At 48.2% G+C, this 15,210-nt stretch overlaps 3 protein-coding genes across 5 annotated transcripts; all 3 read right to left on the reverse strand.

The window, feature by feature from the left end:
- Positions 1-935: 935 nt before the first annotated feature.
- Positions 936-2,711, reverse strand: LOC131208339 (3,4-dihydroxyphenylacetaldehyde synthase). Its single transcript, XM_058201052.1, has 3 exons — positions 2,623-2,711; positions 2,263-2,497; positions 936-2,198 (listed from the first exon to the last, which is right to left on the reverse strand). Exons 1-3 carry the CDS (start codon positions 2,709-2,711, stop codon positions 936-938), a joined length of 1,587 nt encoding a protein of 528 aa, XP_058057035.1.
- Positions 2,712-6,219: 3,508 nt separating this feature from the next.
- Positions 6,220-12,118, reverse strand: LOC131208341 (aromatic-L-amino-acid decarboxylase-like). Of its 3 annotated transcripts, XM_058201056.1 has the most exons (6): positions 11,979-12,118; positions 11,659-11,752; positions 10,059-10,144; positions 7,894-8,128; positions 7,577-7,826; positions 6,220-7,509 (listed from the first exon to the last, which is right to left on the reverse strand). In XM_058201056.1, the coding sequence occupies exons 3-6, from the start codon at positions 10,136-10,138 to the stop codon at positions 6,638-6,640; spliced, it is 1,437 nt and encodes a 478-aa protein (XP_058057039.1). In that variant the 5' UTR covers positions 10,139-10,144; positions 11,659-11,752; positions 11,979-12,118; the 3' UTR covers positions 6,220-6,637. The 3 variants fall into 3 exon arrangements, with proteins under 3 accessions (XP_058057039.1, XP_058057038.1, XP_058057037.1); XM_058201055.1 differs by lacking the exons at positions 11,659-11,752; positions 11,979-12,118 and adding an exon at positions 10,385-10,526; XM_058201054.1 differs by lacking the exons at positions 11,659-11,752; positions 11,979-12,118 and adding an exon at positions 10,269-10,287.
- A 682-nt stretch (positions 12,119-12,800) lies between these two features.
- Positions 12,801-14,714, reverse strand: LOC131207997 (uncharacterized). Its single transcript, XM_058200636.1, is given in 5 exon segments — positions 12,801-12,807; positions 13,826-14,010; positions 14,217-14,365; positions 14,436-14,457; positions 14,505-14,714. Coding segments are annotated over 5 exon segments (573 nt in total).
- Between the last annotated feature and the right edge of the window lie 496 nt (positions 14,715-15,210).

Here is a 15,210-nt window from a genome sequence, read left to right on the forward strand (position 1 = left end):
GACTCGGGAGGGCGAGATAGGTTACATCTTGGGGCGGCTCTGAGGTTTCGTGGGGATTCCGCGCCTCCAAGGCATATGTATCCTTCATTTGGTTTATCGTCCTGTCCGGGTCCTGCTCTGGTCCATGTTCTGGGAGATACCTTTTTATGGGCCTCTCGAGCCGTACCTTGCGCTCCTTTTGCCTTGCGAAACATTTAACTTAAACTGGAAGAAGAAGGACCAAGAAGGGGGTTTCTCGTTTGTTGTTACCCTTCGACCCAGGTTACAACTTGCCGTGCCTGGGGTTTGATAAATGTACGGGTGATTTTCAAGTTTATTGTAGCACTGTCCCGCCTCATCCGGCGGGCCAGTTGTCGGAGTGTAAAGTTTGATTTTCCTCGCTTTTCTTTACAGGAACTCCCCCCCGGAACCGTTTTCCGCCGACTGATGGAGGGGGGGTTAAAACAAATGACATTCCATTTCGCCGGGCAACGTAACGAAAGTGGGCTACAGTTTGGTGGCCCGTCAAAAGTAGGACCAAAGTTAAAAGATGGATTCCTCTAGCGTCTGGTATGCCGAGTTTTGTTTCACTTCTGAAACCAAAGTGCGAGCTTTTATTATTTATCATTTCCTCGTTCGGTCGTGAAAAATGGCTCCCCCAAAAAGCTACTATTCGTCGTAAGAAATCGTCCCTGTAATATAGCTTTTGTTGCAGGTTGTCAAGCGGATCGTATGAGGTGATAGATCTTCTCGAGGGTATGTGAAATTTACTCAATATTTACCGTTTTAGTCAAACACCAAATGGTCATCTCACGAAACAAGCGACTAACTACATTAAAAACTAATCTGGTCAAAAGAACAGGAAGATCCAACTAGCTTCATTATTCACGTTGGTAAATGATCGTTGTATGGTTAATAATTAATGAGTAATAAATCTACCCCTGTGACCCTTAATTCTATTTTGCTTTCTCGCTCGACAGGATAACCCCGGCTAAGCTTTCGGTGATTTTCCCAATGTCCGTGCTCTTTTCGTACAGTTTCGGTTCGTGTTCCAATTTCTGCAAAATAGCTTCTTTCCTGTCGGCCAACTCGTTGCGATTCTGATCGACCCCGAACAGAAGGTCCGTCTGCGACCGGACCTCGTCCCAGGCGTACTCGATGTCGTGCATCTGTGGATCGATGCCACAAATCATGAAACGGATGATGAACTTGCCCTGGTACGTGGCCGGGATCATGAAAACCTTCTTGCGTTTGGTGATGTTTTCCAGCAGTTGCTTCGAGAGGGCATCGTCCCCTTTGAGCCGGAAGCAGACGAGGGCCAGTGTGGAGCAGAGCACCTCGAAACGATCGTCCGTACGAACGTACTCCTCGAAACGATTGGCAAGCTGGATGTGGAAGCGGATCAGGTTGCGGATCTTTTCCGCACCCATCGTGCGGAGCGTGATCCACACCTTGAGCGAGCGGAACCGTCGGCCGAGCTGTATCTGCCAGTGACGGTAGTCGGGTGCCTTGCTGTGACCCTGGAACTGGTGCTGCAAGTAGATCCGGTCCACGCTGAACGATTTGGTGACCGATCCGGCATCCTTGAACCACATCGCGCAGCAGTCGAAATTTACGAACATCCACTTGTGCAGGTTAAAGTTGAGGGAATCGGCCAACTCGGCCCCCTTCATGATGTGGCCGTACTCCGGCAGACAGAGGGCTGCCCCGGCGTACGCCGCATCAATGTGTAGCCAGATGTTGTGCTCGTTGCAGTACGGTCCAATTTCGGCCAGATTGTCATAGGCACACGTTCCCGTCGTCCCGAGCGTAGCAACGCAAACCACAGGAAACAATCCGTTGGCCACGTCCTCTTCAACCGCCCGAATGAAGGTGGAACCTCTCAAAACGGCCGTGTCGTCCGCTGGCAGCAAACGCATTTTGATGGCTCCCAAAATTCCCGACTTCTCGACGGCACTGTTGCTCTGGTCGCTGGTATAGGCCACCAGTCGGCCACGGATCTCAGCCTCCGTTAGCTCCGGATACTCAACCGTCAGCCGCCGGACGGCTTGCTCCCGGGCGGCCAGCACTGCCACGAGTATGGACTCGCTGGCCGATCCTTGAATAATGCCACCGCCGTTTCCTTCGCCGCAGTTGAGAAACGTTTTCGGCAAGTTCAACAGCTGCCCCAGCCAGTTCATCATGATCACCTCGAGCTCCGTACAGACGGGGCTACAAATCTGTAGACAAATTAAGGATGCTAGTGCTCAATGACTGACGGTCTACGCTCGACACAACACTTACCCAACTGAATCCTACTACTCCAAGCCCAGCCGCTAACGTTTCGCCAACGATCGACGAGTACGAGGTTTGTGATGGGTAAAACGCGTGGAAATGGGGCGACTGCCAGTGCGTCAGGCCCGGTAGAATGCACCGCTTGAAGTCCTCCATGATGGTTTTCCAGTCCTCCGGCTCGTTTTGGAGCCGCCCGGGAAGCAGATCGTGCAGATAGCCTGGTTCCACCGATGGGAGCACATCCCTGCAGAGGACCAAAAGGGCACAGATAATATACGTTTTAAGTACCTTTTCGCTGGTGGTCACGGTTTCAAACTCGAATAACTCATTTTGGGACTCGGTTTAGAAACAATCCGTTTAATATCGCACCTGTCTCGGATGTTCTCTAGGTAGTCGGCCACAAAGTCAATGGCTGCTCGGCCGAACTCGCGAAACTCATTTATGTCCATGTTTGCCATCCTCGACGATCTCTATGCACTCAGTCTACAGAACCCTGGCGAACTTATGGCACATGCAGCCGGACTTCTAACAGAACCGCACTTTTAACGAAGGTAACACTTGAACGCACTGATCGCTGGGGACCTTAGCCTAATGGCTTGACTGTGCACTGTTTGGTCTAGGCTGCTTGTTCCACTGTTCCACTGTTTTCCACAACCACCGAAGATCGACCACCAGCTGGCGAAGCGGTTGCGAATGAAGCAGTCTGCACAGGATCGTATGTTGCCGGAGACTGAGGATCGTTTGGGCGCGCTGAGCTTTATTTATGCCAAAGCCCCTTCCTTCAGCAAACAACGCTCGGACCACGCCGGGGCCCAGGGAGAAGAAATGTTGTTCAAAAGTCCCGGTTCTCCGTTTCGCAGGCCCAGCAAACAACAATAATGAAACTATCAACAACCCATGTGCCACCTGCCCGGGAGCCCCGGGTTTACGGTCCCCAGACAACCGGAAGAGACCCCCATTGACGCATCCGCGTGGCTTACGTGCCTCCGCAACCGGGGTATCCACCGAAGGCTTGAAGAAAGTGGAGCCAAAGGAGGGGCTCTTTCGCTCTCGCTCTCTCTCGTTTGTTATCCATCGAAAGTTGGGGCCTCGTAGTTGCATTCTGAAGAGACCCTCATTCATCTCAAGAGGGCATTAAGTTTGTCTTCGGTCGGTTCACCGCCGTGTTGACCGCCTGGCCGAAGACAGAGCCGCGATCTTGTCATCTTCACCAGCCTCCCGCGGGAGATGATGATTTTATTTTCGACAGATTATGAAATATGCTTGAATAAATCAACAGAAACGACGTCACGGGGATGAGAGAGAGAGAGAGAGAGAGAGAGAGAGAAAAAAGTCCTTAAAATTCGGCGCTCATTAAAATGTTCGCTCGAGAGGGTCGAGAGCGAGTCGAGAATTACCGGAAAACTTTCTACGCTGGGCACCTGCGGCCGGTCGCACGGCAGCGGATGGCGCCGTGTTATGTGGTTTTGTATGCTAATTGATAAATCCTCATTATACGCGATCACCAAAAAAATGGGACCCACACGGTCGTGTTGTAACAGTGGTCCATTCGTACTGTGTTCCGTTTTGTTTTTACTAAAAAATTCGTGTTTCGGTAGCGAATTGGAGTTTCGAAATTATTCGTAGATTAAAGTGTGCCAATCTGCAGCAGAAAACAAAGTTCAACTATTTAGTGGAAACTATTTAGTCGATCCTTTTGACCACCCAAGCTGTGCGCCCATAGTGCAGCGATCGATCGAGAGAAAAGTTGGCGCAGGATGATCACGACGACAGGCAACGGCAATTAATGGCCAGCGAAGAGGCCAGGCCGAAAACCTTTAAAACACCTAAAATAAAATCGAAAGTCTGGCAAGTCAACTAGTCAGCGGTGGATCCGGGGGATGTTTAACGGTCGCACCGGTAATTTGCTGTGTCATGGTCGTGAATAAATTATGTCCGAAGGTGTTAAGCAGTGGCATGATTCTGGCCGAGCATCGTTGAGCGATTCATCGGTGGAGCAGCTGAAATGCCGAGAACCTGCGGAAGCATCGATCAATTTAACGGTAATTTCAACCGCGATATGCCTTGTCTGTGACCTACTGATGAGCGGATGACTTATCTAACAACACGAGCCCCCCCCTGGCTCCCCATGCGGAAGTTGCATGAGAGCGAAAGGTGAAAATGGTTTAATTAGGCATCCCATGGGGATTCGATGGGATGAAGACGATTCCATGATGCAATCGGTAACAGGAATTGAGTCACATTCTACTCAACGGCTGACCGCGCATCGACCCCCAAGAGCGAAGTGGTAGTTTTTGAGGCCGAGTGTAACGGTTTGCACTTTGGAGCTCGAGTGCCGACAAAACATGCTGTTCAACATGGCGACAAAAATAAACAATCAAAGCCACGAGCCTCATACTGACTTGCGGACCATGTAAAAAAACGGCAGACAGCAAAAAAGCTGAAACATAATAAAAAGGAAAGCGACAGCACGAGCCATAAATAAATAAATAAATCTCCAAACAAAGAGAAAAAAAGGGAACGAACGAATTAAGTCATCAAACTCGGTTGTTTAAAAAGACCGCCAAAAAGAACGATCCACTCATAAGAGGCATTGCAAGCGCCGAGATGCATCGCAAAGTGCATTAATCGATCCCGGTGTGAAATGGGTAGCGTTCGATGCGGGACAAATAAAAAAGCTCCAGCAATTAAACAGTGAATCGGTTGGTCACTTTTTCGCGTCTGAATTATTGACGAGAGGTCCAATTCGAAAAATTGGTTCGTCGTTTTTTGCGTTAATTTTCTTTCAACCACATCGCCACCGTCGTACTCGCCATCGAAAGAAGGTTGGAATGGTGGAAAAGGAAAAAAAATGCAAAAACAAAACAACAAATCAATCGCTTCCAGACCCTCGCAAGCCCGCAGTTCGGGGGATGGAAAGTGCCCGCAGGGAGTTTGCATCGAACGTACGTTGATGTAATTGCATCAGGCTGCACCGTTCCCGGAGTGCATCGTTTCGGGAGTGCATTGGAGGTTTTCATTTTTCCTACGAGTCGATTTGCCAATTCGCTTCCGATTCCTTGGGGAACACCGGAGTGCAGCCATGTTTTTTTATGTCTCTTTATTGGCTTTGCGGGCTTTAGGAAGACTCTTTTTTGTGCACGCTGATGTGCATTGCGTTTGAAGTGGATTATTATTTTTTGTTACCTTGAGCAGGAAATGTCGATACACGATCACGCCATTTGGACTCATAAAAGATTAAGCATCGTTTAGGGAACGTTTAACAATCAATTATGAGCGGTAGCGACATTCTTGGAAGTGTCGATGCGGTGCTATGCGGCATGATGAATGATGCTAATAGTTATCGACTTTTCTGAGTGAAGGCGATGGTAAGTACAAACGAACAGAGAAGTTACCAATCAGACTCGGAAATACCTCCACGAATCAACGTTGAAACTGTAAAAAGGAATCCGAAAAACGAAGGATTCAATCTTGTGCATAACAATGTGCTAGAAAAGTGGTTCTGAACGATTTTCAGTAGAGCGAACAAAAAAATTTTATACTTTTCATATAACTTTGTCCTTTTTTGGAGAACTCAGAGCATGAGTAGAAAATGCAAATTAATTGGAATAAAACTTGTGTGTATCGAGCATTCACCGTTAAATTCCGACCACGTCTTCATTTAAATTGGAAGAGGTGGTTAAAACAAAATTAACCACCGAATCCAAACTCACCACATCAAGTGAAATATTTCTCCTGTGTGTGCTGTGAAATATTTCATGTTGCCCCGGAACAGATCTAAGGCTCTAACGGATTACATACCTTAGGCGTAATTCGAAAGCTGTCGAAGGATACGGTCCTATTTAAAATTATTTGAACGCAACTGACCGCGAGTTTGGACTCATAAAGGGATGAAAATATAAAAGAAAACAATGTGCTCGAAGGCATCACTAGAATCAAACATTTTCACCATCATAGGTTTTGTGTATGATTAGGTTTAACATTTTATTCATCACTTTAACAGTATTATTTTTAAACATCGAACATCAACACGATTGCACGATATCGATAAGCTTACGACGATAAAACGGTTTATTGTATTGGTTGCTTGGTATTGCCACGCGATTGAGCCCATTGCTTGGAGGAAGGATCCATTTTCCGTCCAGAGCCGATTGCCTTATCTGGTCCCGGTTTCCGGTGTAGGTTGGATGGTCTCGAAACACCAACCAGTGAGCGGCCGATGCCGGTGCCTCGTTTGATGATAAATAAATTAACCTCATACAAGTGTAAACTTAACGGCGATAAACGGTAAATACATGAGCTGCGATGGTTGCGACGATGTACGGTCTATGATCATGCGAGTAGCGGTGGTTGCTGAGAGTCAACGATTCATTCTAGACCCCGTTTACTGCTTCTGCTCGGCCATTACCTCATCGGCCGCGGCTGCCACTTCCTTCCACGAGTAGTCGATATCGGAGGTCTCGGTGAACCGCGAGCAAACGGCCATACGCAGGAAGTACACATCGTTAACCTTGGACGGTACCAGGTGAATATTGCCGCGTCCGTTAATGCGTCTCAACAGCGACTCGTTCAGCTCGTTCGATCCCTTCAGCTTGAAGCACGCCAATCCCATCTGTACTTCGCCGAAAATCTCGAATCGCTCGTCCGCACGGCAAAGCGCCTCGAAGTGCTTCGCGAACGCACAGTGGCGCCGGATGTGGGCCTGCAGGTTATCGACACCGTACAGACGAAGCACGAACCACAGCTTCAGTGCACGGAAACGACGCCCGAGCGGAATCTGCCAGTGGCGGTAGTCCGGGGCCGATCCCTGCATGTCGTGCTTCAGATAAAGCGGGTCCACGTTGAACGCGTTCACGACCCAGAACGGTTCCTTCAGCCACATGGCACTACAATCGAAGTTAACCAGCATCCACTTGTGCGGATTGAAATTGAAGGAGTCGGCCGTCTCGACTCCCTTCATCAAATACCGGTACTCCGGGCAGATGAAGGCCGATCCGGCATACGCCGCATCGACGTGCACCCAAACGTTGTACCGATTACCGACCGGACCGATCTCGTCCAGCCGATCGAATGCGCACGTGTTGGTCGTGCCGAGGGTGGCTACTGCGTAGAATGGGATGAGCCCGGCGGCCAGATCCTCCTGGATAGCCCGCTCGAGGGTTTCTCCGCGCAGCTTCAGATCAGCATCGGATGGTAGAGAGCGCAGTTTAACTCCTCCGAGAAGGCCCGCCCGTTCCACGGAGGAATGGGATTGAACTGAAAGCGAGACATGGGTGCAATTATGCTTCGGATGATCTACGGCACAGCTAGCGACGTTACTCACTGGAGGTGTAACCAACCAACTTCGACACGATCTTGTGATCGTCCCAATCGGGATGCTCCTCCTTGACGCGCTTCATCGTCTTCGCCTTGGCACCGAGCAGGGCAACGAGTGTGGCCTCACTGGCCGTACCCTGGATAACGCCCCCGCCCTGGCCACCCGAGCACGCCAGGAACTCTTTCGGTAGGTCCAGCATTTTGCCCAACCAATCGAGCATGACAACTTCCAACTCGGTACAGGCGGGACTGGCGATCTGAAAGAGAGGTTGTGCATACGACGTGAAAGGATACATTGTCAACACCCCGTTGATGCACGCTTACCCACGTGAATCCGATACAGGCGATCGCTCCACTCAGCATATCCGCCACGATCGCCGGATACGAGTTGGCAGTGGGGAAGTAAGCGTGGAATTTGGGACTGTGCCAGTGCGTTACGCCCGGCATTATGACCCGCTCGACGTCGGCCATAACATCTTCCCACTTTTCCGGCTGCTGAGGAGCTTCGTCGGGAATCAGCGGACGTAGATACCCCGGTTGAACGGTCGGCAGAACGCGCCTAGAAGCGAAAGATACAGTAACTACATTTAGTATACGCTGTGAAGGGTTTATGTGGAGACCTAAGTTGAAGGTCGGTTAGACAAGCAACGGGCAACATAACAGACTAAGGTGTCAGATTAGGGTCATGCGCAAAGCCCAACACGTGGAAGCTCGGCTAAGATCGTCGATCATTCGCCGAGACCTCCACCGCCGCGGTGCGGAGGAGTCTGAAGAACTATTTTGCAACCCAACGAAACCTTCACTCAGTTGTCAAGAAACGAAATCGCAACGGCGGTGGTGGCGATGGCAATGGCACGGTTGCTGGCGAACAGAGCGCGGCCAGCACTAATTGCCAACGAAGTGGCGAGAGCCTTTGCGCAAGTCTACTCAAGCCGGTAAGCGGGGCACCTGCAGAACGGTGGTTCGTGTCGACCTTCATCTTGATTTTGGTTTTCTGGTAGCCAATCGACCTGGGCCGGGCTCCACCGATCCGTTACGATGACATTAATAACCGAAAAAAGTGACAGACAGGGCTAGAGTTGTGGGCGGGTAAGGGGGTTGCAAAGGGGGGCATTAAGTGAGGTTAGTTATGAATTCACTTTGCTGCCACAGCGCCTGGCCGCTTTCACGGATAATCCAGTTTGTTGCATTAAACATTCATCACCGCGGTTAGCGCTTACACATTGGACAGAGAGAGCAGGTTTGAAAGCTAGCATTGGGTCGGTAGTTCCGAATATAATACTGACTGACCCTTCATGTTGCCCAGAGTTCCATAGGCCATTGTTGTAGTTCCATAGTATGATGGGAAACTACATAACATGATCAGTACCTATAATAATTATGATGAAGTTGATTGAATCGAAAGAACAACAAATGGCTTAATGCTCGCGCACGTGTCAGCCGCAATACCAGCAAAAGAAGGCAACTCCGACGTGCAAACTCGTTCCCCCGTGATTAATAATTCATCTGATGTTTATATTGCTACAGGTTTTTCGCTACATTCCCCCAGCCATTCTCATGACAATGTTTCTAACAAAATCTACACTGTCGGATGGCTTGAAGTAAACTCCTTTGCGGTGGGGTGGGCTATTCGCCGGTTCACCGCGCGAAACGATCGTCGAGACGATCAGGTTTGTTTCCGTTGGCCTTGAATGTTCGTCGTGATTTAATGTTACGTAACGAATGTAAGCCCACGAACAGGTTCTATGGTTCATTTCACTAATCGAATAGTTCCGCGACGGAATGGACAATTTTTTTTTTTGCATTTTCAATCACTGAGTAAGTTATCCCGATGGAAGGATCACAAGGCGGCATCGTTTAAATAAACCAAAATTAATTTTGGTCACAGTCGTAGGAACAGAGCGCCAAAGAGTTATGGCTGGATTTCCCATCAGCATGTGGTTTCGATTTCGATCGAAGCAACCTCGCCTCGGTAACCTTGAACGGTGATTGTCAATAATTTACACTCTCGGCCCTCTCGATTGAAACACGCGCGCCCGTCACGGTTCAAAATGGAAAGTGTGTTTGGTACCGTTTTTTTGCTAACGTTTGAACATGATCTACTGATCGCATCGCTCGAAGGCAGGCATCATAAAGTGCATTCAACCGCAAAAATAGAAGTGCTCGGGGGTCGCCGTAGGGCTTTATGGTAGATTATAAACGAAGAGATTTACGCTAGGTCAGGAATACCAGTTCCGTGAATCACCGGGACCGGTTCGCTTCGGGTAGTTCCCAGTGTTGTGTTTATGGCGCTACGGTGGCCGCGGGTAATTTACACGCCGGCACACATGAAATGACGCACACAGATGAATACAATTCGAACGTGTCTGTAACACTTTCGGTACACCGAAAAAAACTCACATTCGTTTACACTTTTTGCATTCCGTAGTTCCGTGGGAATAGAAAGACGAACTTTAATGCCGTAAGGCTTTACGTAAAATTTAACTTACCTATCGCGAATGTTCTCCAGATAGTTGGCAATGTAGTCAACCATCTCCTTGGCGAAATCCTTAAACTCCGGGGCCTGCATCTCGGTCTGTGGGAAGGTTGTTTAACGAAACAAGACAAGATAAGTATGCGTTACACAAATCAATGATTAAAGATGCCCCTTAAGGTTAGCAAAGTTGGTTAGACCATGTTAGTAGTTTTGATATACTCACGACACTAGGAATATTGAACCTTTTGATGTCCATGGTGCTGTTAGTAAGAGGTGCATGCGGATTAGATCGGTTAGGAAGAAAATGGTTAGCTAGTCTGAAGGCCTTTTAATATTTACTCCTTTTTCGCTTAGGACAGGCATCTTGAAACGTATAGCGCTTAACACACTGCGCAACAGTAAAGTTTATGAACAAGTTGGTTAAAACAAAATGCAAATAAAACTAAAACTAAACACAACGATCCCCACAACAACGTTCCTGACGCTCGCTTGGCGGGACACTGAGGACATTGGGCTACCGATGGCACATCCCTAAGTAATCAGAAAAGTGTTGCCATCGCGCAAATACGACCCTAAATTGGCCGAACAATAACCAGAGTTCGCCTGGCTTTAATTGCGTTAACCTTTCGCCTTCGGCCCCGCTCTGCCGAAGGAGAGGATGGACATGTTTCATATTTTGAAGCGACAAAAACGAAACGATGATGTTCGATCAATAATTCGCAGTAATTGAGTTACTTCACCTCGGGCACGTACAGTGCGCCTTATCGGCCGAAGACACCTTAAATCGATTCTATCAAACCTTCTCACTGATGCAGTCAACGAATTCCCGTATCAGGTTTCTTTTAGCACCCAAGAGATTGCTTTGGGGGTATCGCTATCGTCTGAGCTATTAATGGTTCACGGCGCAAAGATGATATCAATTCCATCTACCGCTTAGCGACAAAACGCTGTGTAGCAGTGGTCACCCAACGGTCGTTGCGGTCAGCATAAAAAGTACACAAGTTTACTCTTTCTGCATGATACTCGAGGGATTGTTTCTGTTAAACGTGACGTTAAACTGGAAGTACATTAAAAGAATGCAGGCTTAAGGAAACGGAGAGCCATAAAACTTGTTTGAAAATGCCGATCTCAGATGTCCAATCGAAGCATAATTGGAAAACAACCACCTGCTTAGCAAGTCGATCGTAGGCCTTCGCCAAGACCTCGAAATCTGCACGCGAACCGCGAATGGGTTTGATTTGAGAGGTTATACGATCACAACCAGTAGGCCGCCCGTTTCCCAAGATTGGCCAAGGCAAAAAGCCAATCTCTTTCGTAGCAAAAAACCACAAGCGCAACCACGTTCTAAGGTCACGTCGGGCACGTGAAAGCGAACGTGGTCGTGATCTGAGCTGTTTTGAAGGCTGTTTCCGGAAGTGGTAAGAATCAGTTTGGCGAAAGAATTCGGTCTGCTTCTGGTCAGACATGGGCGCGGGATAACTGATTGTCCTTGCCCTTAGCTTGTCACAGGTTGGAGTTGTGCCTTTTAAATCCGGGAATGTGTGCACTAAATCCGTCACCATGAGAAACACTTTACACTACAGTAGCTCATTAAACAATGCACTGGTACTTACATCCGTATACAACAATTGGACTTTAGATTGGAGCTACGACGCACGAACGAACACCTTCGGGATGTAACACACTGCTCAGTCGACACTGCTGCTGCTGCAAGAAATGGATGTTGATTTATTGGAGCGTGAAAAAAATCACTTTCCCGTTTTACTAATGGAAGGATAATGGCAGAATGTGGTACTCCTTTCCTCCTGACCACAGTCAGTAAGTCACAGGCTCTCGGCACCCCACTTATAGCTCCCTCACACTCGCGTGAAACGTGATAAGTGGTCGCAACGGAATGGGCACTGATTTTCGCCTTTCCGATTTTCCCGCTTACCGTGGAACACTGGCCACTAAAAGGGGGGCACTTCAAGGGTTGTGGTTCGAGTACGGTTTATGCTTCACTCGTTGTGTGTGTCACCGAACCACGTAGCGCAGGACTGTTGCTACTACACTACCGATGGTATCCGCCGCTCGTTTTCGACTGAATGGATTGGAGTGACCGAGACTAGCTTTTAAAGTCCGACCGAACGAAGCTCGCGAATCGCGCGAGTAGGAACCGAACGCACTCTCGCAACCGACTGTTGCGCTCCGCGTTTTGGTGCCGGTTAACCGAAATATTCAAATAATAGCACGGCATGGTTGTCTCGGAGGAAAATGAGTTAAATTAAGGAACCGGTTGTTGCGCGTCTCCCAATTCGCAGAGAACGCATTTGAAGGGTTATTAGGCAGCTAGACGCACTGATCGCGGAGCCGCTTATCGGTTAAAGCATAAGCAATGCTTGTATCGCAGGCTGTTGGCAGCATAAAACATTAGATGTTTGGTGGCCGTTTCACAAATCACAGTTTTCGCGAGACTCGCTCTCATTCGTCTCTGTGGCCGCTCCGACATGGTCACAATCTCATCGTCACGCAATCGTCTAGCCGCCAGACGTCGGTTCTAGCTCGAGGACGAGGGTTAGCATAATATGTGCCACGAGCAAGGCCCTTCGGCCAGTCGGCAGCATGGGAATACATGGTTGGGCTGAGAAAATGCTGTGAACAATGCGGTAAGCGGCTTGAAGGATGGGTGCGAGGCGTCGAGAGCCACTTCTCGTGATGCGGGTTGTAAATACTAAATCCATATGAATGAGGTGGAAATGAAGCTGAAGATTCCGACTCATGGCCTAGGGGGTTCGAAAAGTAAGAAAAAGACATAGCATAAACCTTCTCAAAATTGTTTTAGCCAGTTAGCGATCTGCACTGTGTTTGTGGTCGTTTCGCAACTTGAAACAAATGAATTGAGTCATTTTTGTAAACTGTTCGTATATTTAAAGTACATCAAAATGTTGTCCCATGGAGTCATGCTTTTGATTTGTAGGAATAAGGAAATTTCACAAACACTTTAAATTTACGTTCGTTCTTTTAAGCCTCGTTGGCTCATGATAGCCTTCTTCTTCTCGATCTGGAACGGCTTCTAGGGGTTCTACGGACGCGAGACCTTGAGCCACGCCGAGTGCGCAGGGGAACAGGTTCTTCGACCACTTGAATCCGTTGCTCTACTGCATCGACGATTGCTTCGGGTTTGATCAGGGACATTTTAATGAGAACACTCTCCACCCAACCACCGGTCAAGCGAAGCCATTGATCCAAATATTCTGTTCCGATGGCACTGTAGGTAAATGCCAGAACGGCCAAAGCCGTAAGTGCTGTTTCCATTAGCACTTGTCCACCGGCGTCATAAAACAGCTTGTTGGTCGCCAACATGGTTGACGTACTCTTGGCGAGAATCTGCAACGGATGCCAGAATTTAAAGCGAACAACTTCAAACACAGCCAGATTGAGAATGGTTTCGACGGCTGTTTGCATCAATGGTGGTAGCTTCCGTCGATAGCGCGGGTTAAAGATGCGCCATTGCGAGAGCCACATTGCACTGGAGCCGAGATTTAGTATACTACGGAATTTATAGTGACAACAATGTGCTGAGGACGCCGGAACCGCAGTGAAGAATACTCCATTCTCGAGTGCGTAATGAAGCAGTACGGCGAGGATTAGGGACACTGTTGAGGTCATAATGTTGTGAAGGTTAACGAAGCAGAACCGTGAGTTAACGCAGCATCTGGCTTGTACGAAGGATACCTGTAACAGGAACGTGCTATCAAATGACGGAACATGAAGCTACTTATCAAGAATTCCATACATTACCTGCGGTTGGTTTCGGGACGATTTTTAACCCTGGCAATCACAATGTTCAGTATCGCAACAGCCGACAGGAAACGTAGCAAAGTAAATCCATGCACAGAGCCAGAAGCCTTCACCAATCTTAAATAGAGTGCACGCGTGCTTGACAAGTCTTTTATCGCAAACAAAAGTCCTTTTACAACCAACGCCTTGAACGAAAAGAACGTACAGCGATGTCAATTAAAACACCTCCAACAAACCTTTACTGTTGAAGGTACCACAACTTTCTCTAATGAGTTTTCGGGCAAGCATACTATGATTGCTTTCAAGTACAGCCCCATGCCCGAGAAAAGTTTTCAAAGGACGGCGCATGAAGCAATCTAACCGATGCCGTCTTTTCGATAAGAATACTTACCAATATTTTCTTCTTGCAAATCCACCACAAACCGTACTGGATCGGTATCCATATCAACCGCAGGGATAAATCGCAAAAAATGATGTTACAGAGAACCTGTAACAAGCAAGATAGTCACCAAACCAACTTAGCAATTGCTTCGGATTCCCCTCGGAATTGTTAAACGGCTTGGCCGCGTTTTATTTCGAAGAAATTTACCTTTGTCAGCGCTACCAAAACCATCTCCAACCTTGCCTCCGCTCTTGGTGCGCCATAAGCACGCATTAAAATAATACCGTAGGAAGGGACATTCTTCTCCATGACACGGCTGACGGCCAGGCTGGTGGCGATCAGAAATATAACCGAGGCAAAATCCGGCCCCAGTGCGCGAGTGTTCGGTTTGTCGTGGACATAGCTTAGGGCACTTGCGGACAGTAAATGTATGGTCAAAGGAGGCAGGAGATTAATGATCCGGAAACACCAGGAACCTTGTTGGTGGCCGTCATTCAAGAACTCCATCCTGAATGGGTTCTGTCTCTGCTTTGGTAAACTCTTGATGAAGGTTTCGATTTACAGCTCGCTACTGTGAATAAACCGACGGAACTACTATGCTTAACTTGCTAAGCCTACTTAGTCGTTACCTAACTCTCTCTTTAATGGTGTAGCAACCTATATTGGCATGCTAGTCATTTGGTTAGAAAATCAACTATAAACGTCTGCAAGGTCTTTGTGATAAATCCAAGACTTTTGTGGCCGATCGAACGGAAAGCCGTTTCGTTTGAGTTTTTCGAAAGAAAACTCAAGAAAGCAGAAAGTAAGCAGAAGGAAAACTCAATTTATGAATGCGTCCCTGGGGAGTTCATGCCGGAAACGGCAACGCACAGCCACAGTGCTTGATTTGGCCAATTGTTAATGCTCCTCCAGCCGTTCATCGGGATGCCTGGAACGTGCAAAATGCTAGAAAGGCGAATGGAAGTTGCGCCGGACGGTGTAGAGACTGAAATCTCTGCGAATG

Source organism: Anopheles bellator, chromosome 2 (genome assembly GCF_943735745.2).
Source record: "Anopheles bellator chromosome 2, idAnoBellAS_SP24_06.2, whole genome shotgun sequence".
Lineage (NCBI taxonomy): Eukaryota > Metazoa > Arthropoda > Insecta > Diptera > Culicidae > Anopheles > Anopheles bellator.

Bases quoted from the DNA above. Each gene is read 5' to 3' on its own strand.
- LOC131208339 (XM_058201052.1), bottom strand. From the start codon at position 2,711: ATGGCAAACATGGACATAAATGAGTTTCGCGAGTTCGGCCGAGCAGCC. The intron at 2,498-2,622 runs GTGCGATATTAA...GGTCCTCTGCAG, and splicing joins CTAGAGAACATCCGAGACAG to GGATGTGCTCCCATCGGTGG. The intron at 2,199-2,262 runs GTAAGTGTTGTG...ATTTGTCTACAG, and splicing joins GAGTAGTAGGATTCAGTTGG to ATTTGTAGCCCCGTCTGTAC.
- LOC131208341 (XM_058201055.1), bottom strand. From the start codon at position 10,408: ATGCCTGTCCTAAGCGAAAAAGGA. The intron at 10,145-10,384 runs GTAAATATTAAA...ACCTTCCCACAG, and splicing joins CTGTCCTAAGCGAAAAAGGA to ACCGAGATGCAGGCCCCGGA. The intron at 8,129-10,058 runs GTAAGTTAAATT...TTTCGCTTCTAG, and splicing joins CTGGAGAACATTCGCGATAG to GCGCGTTCTGCCGACCGTTC.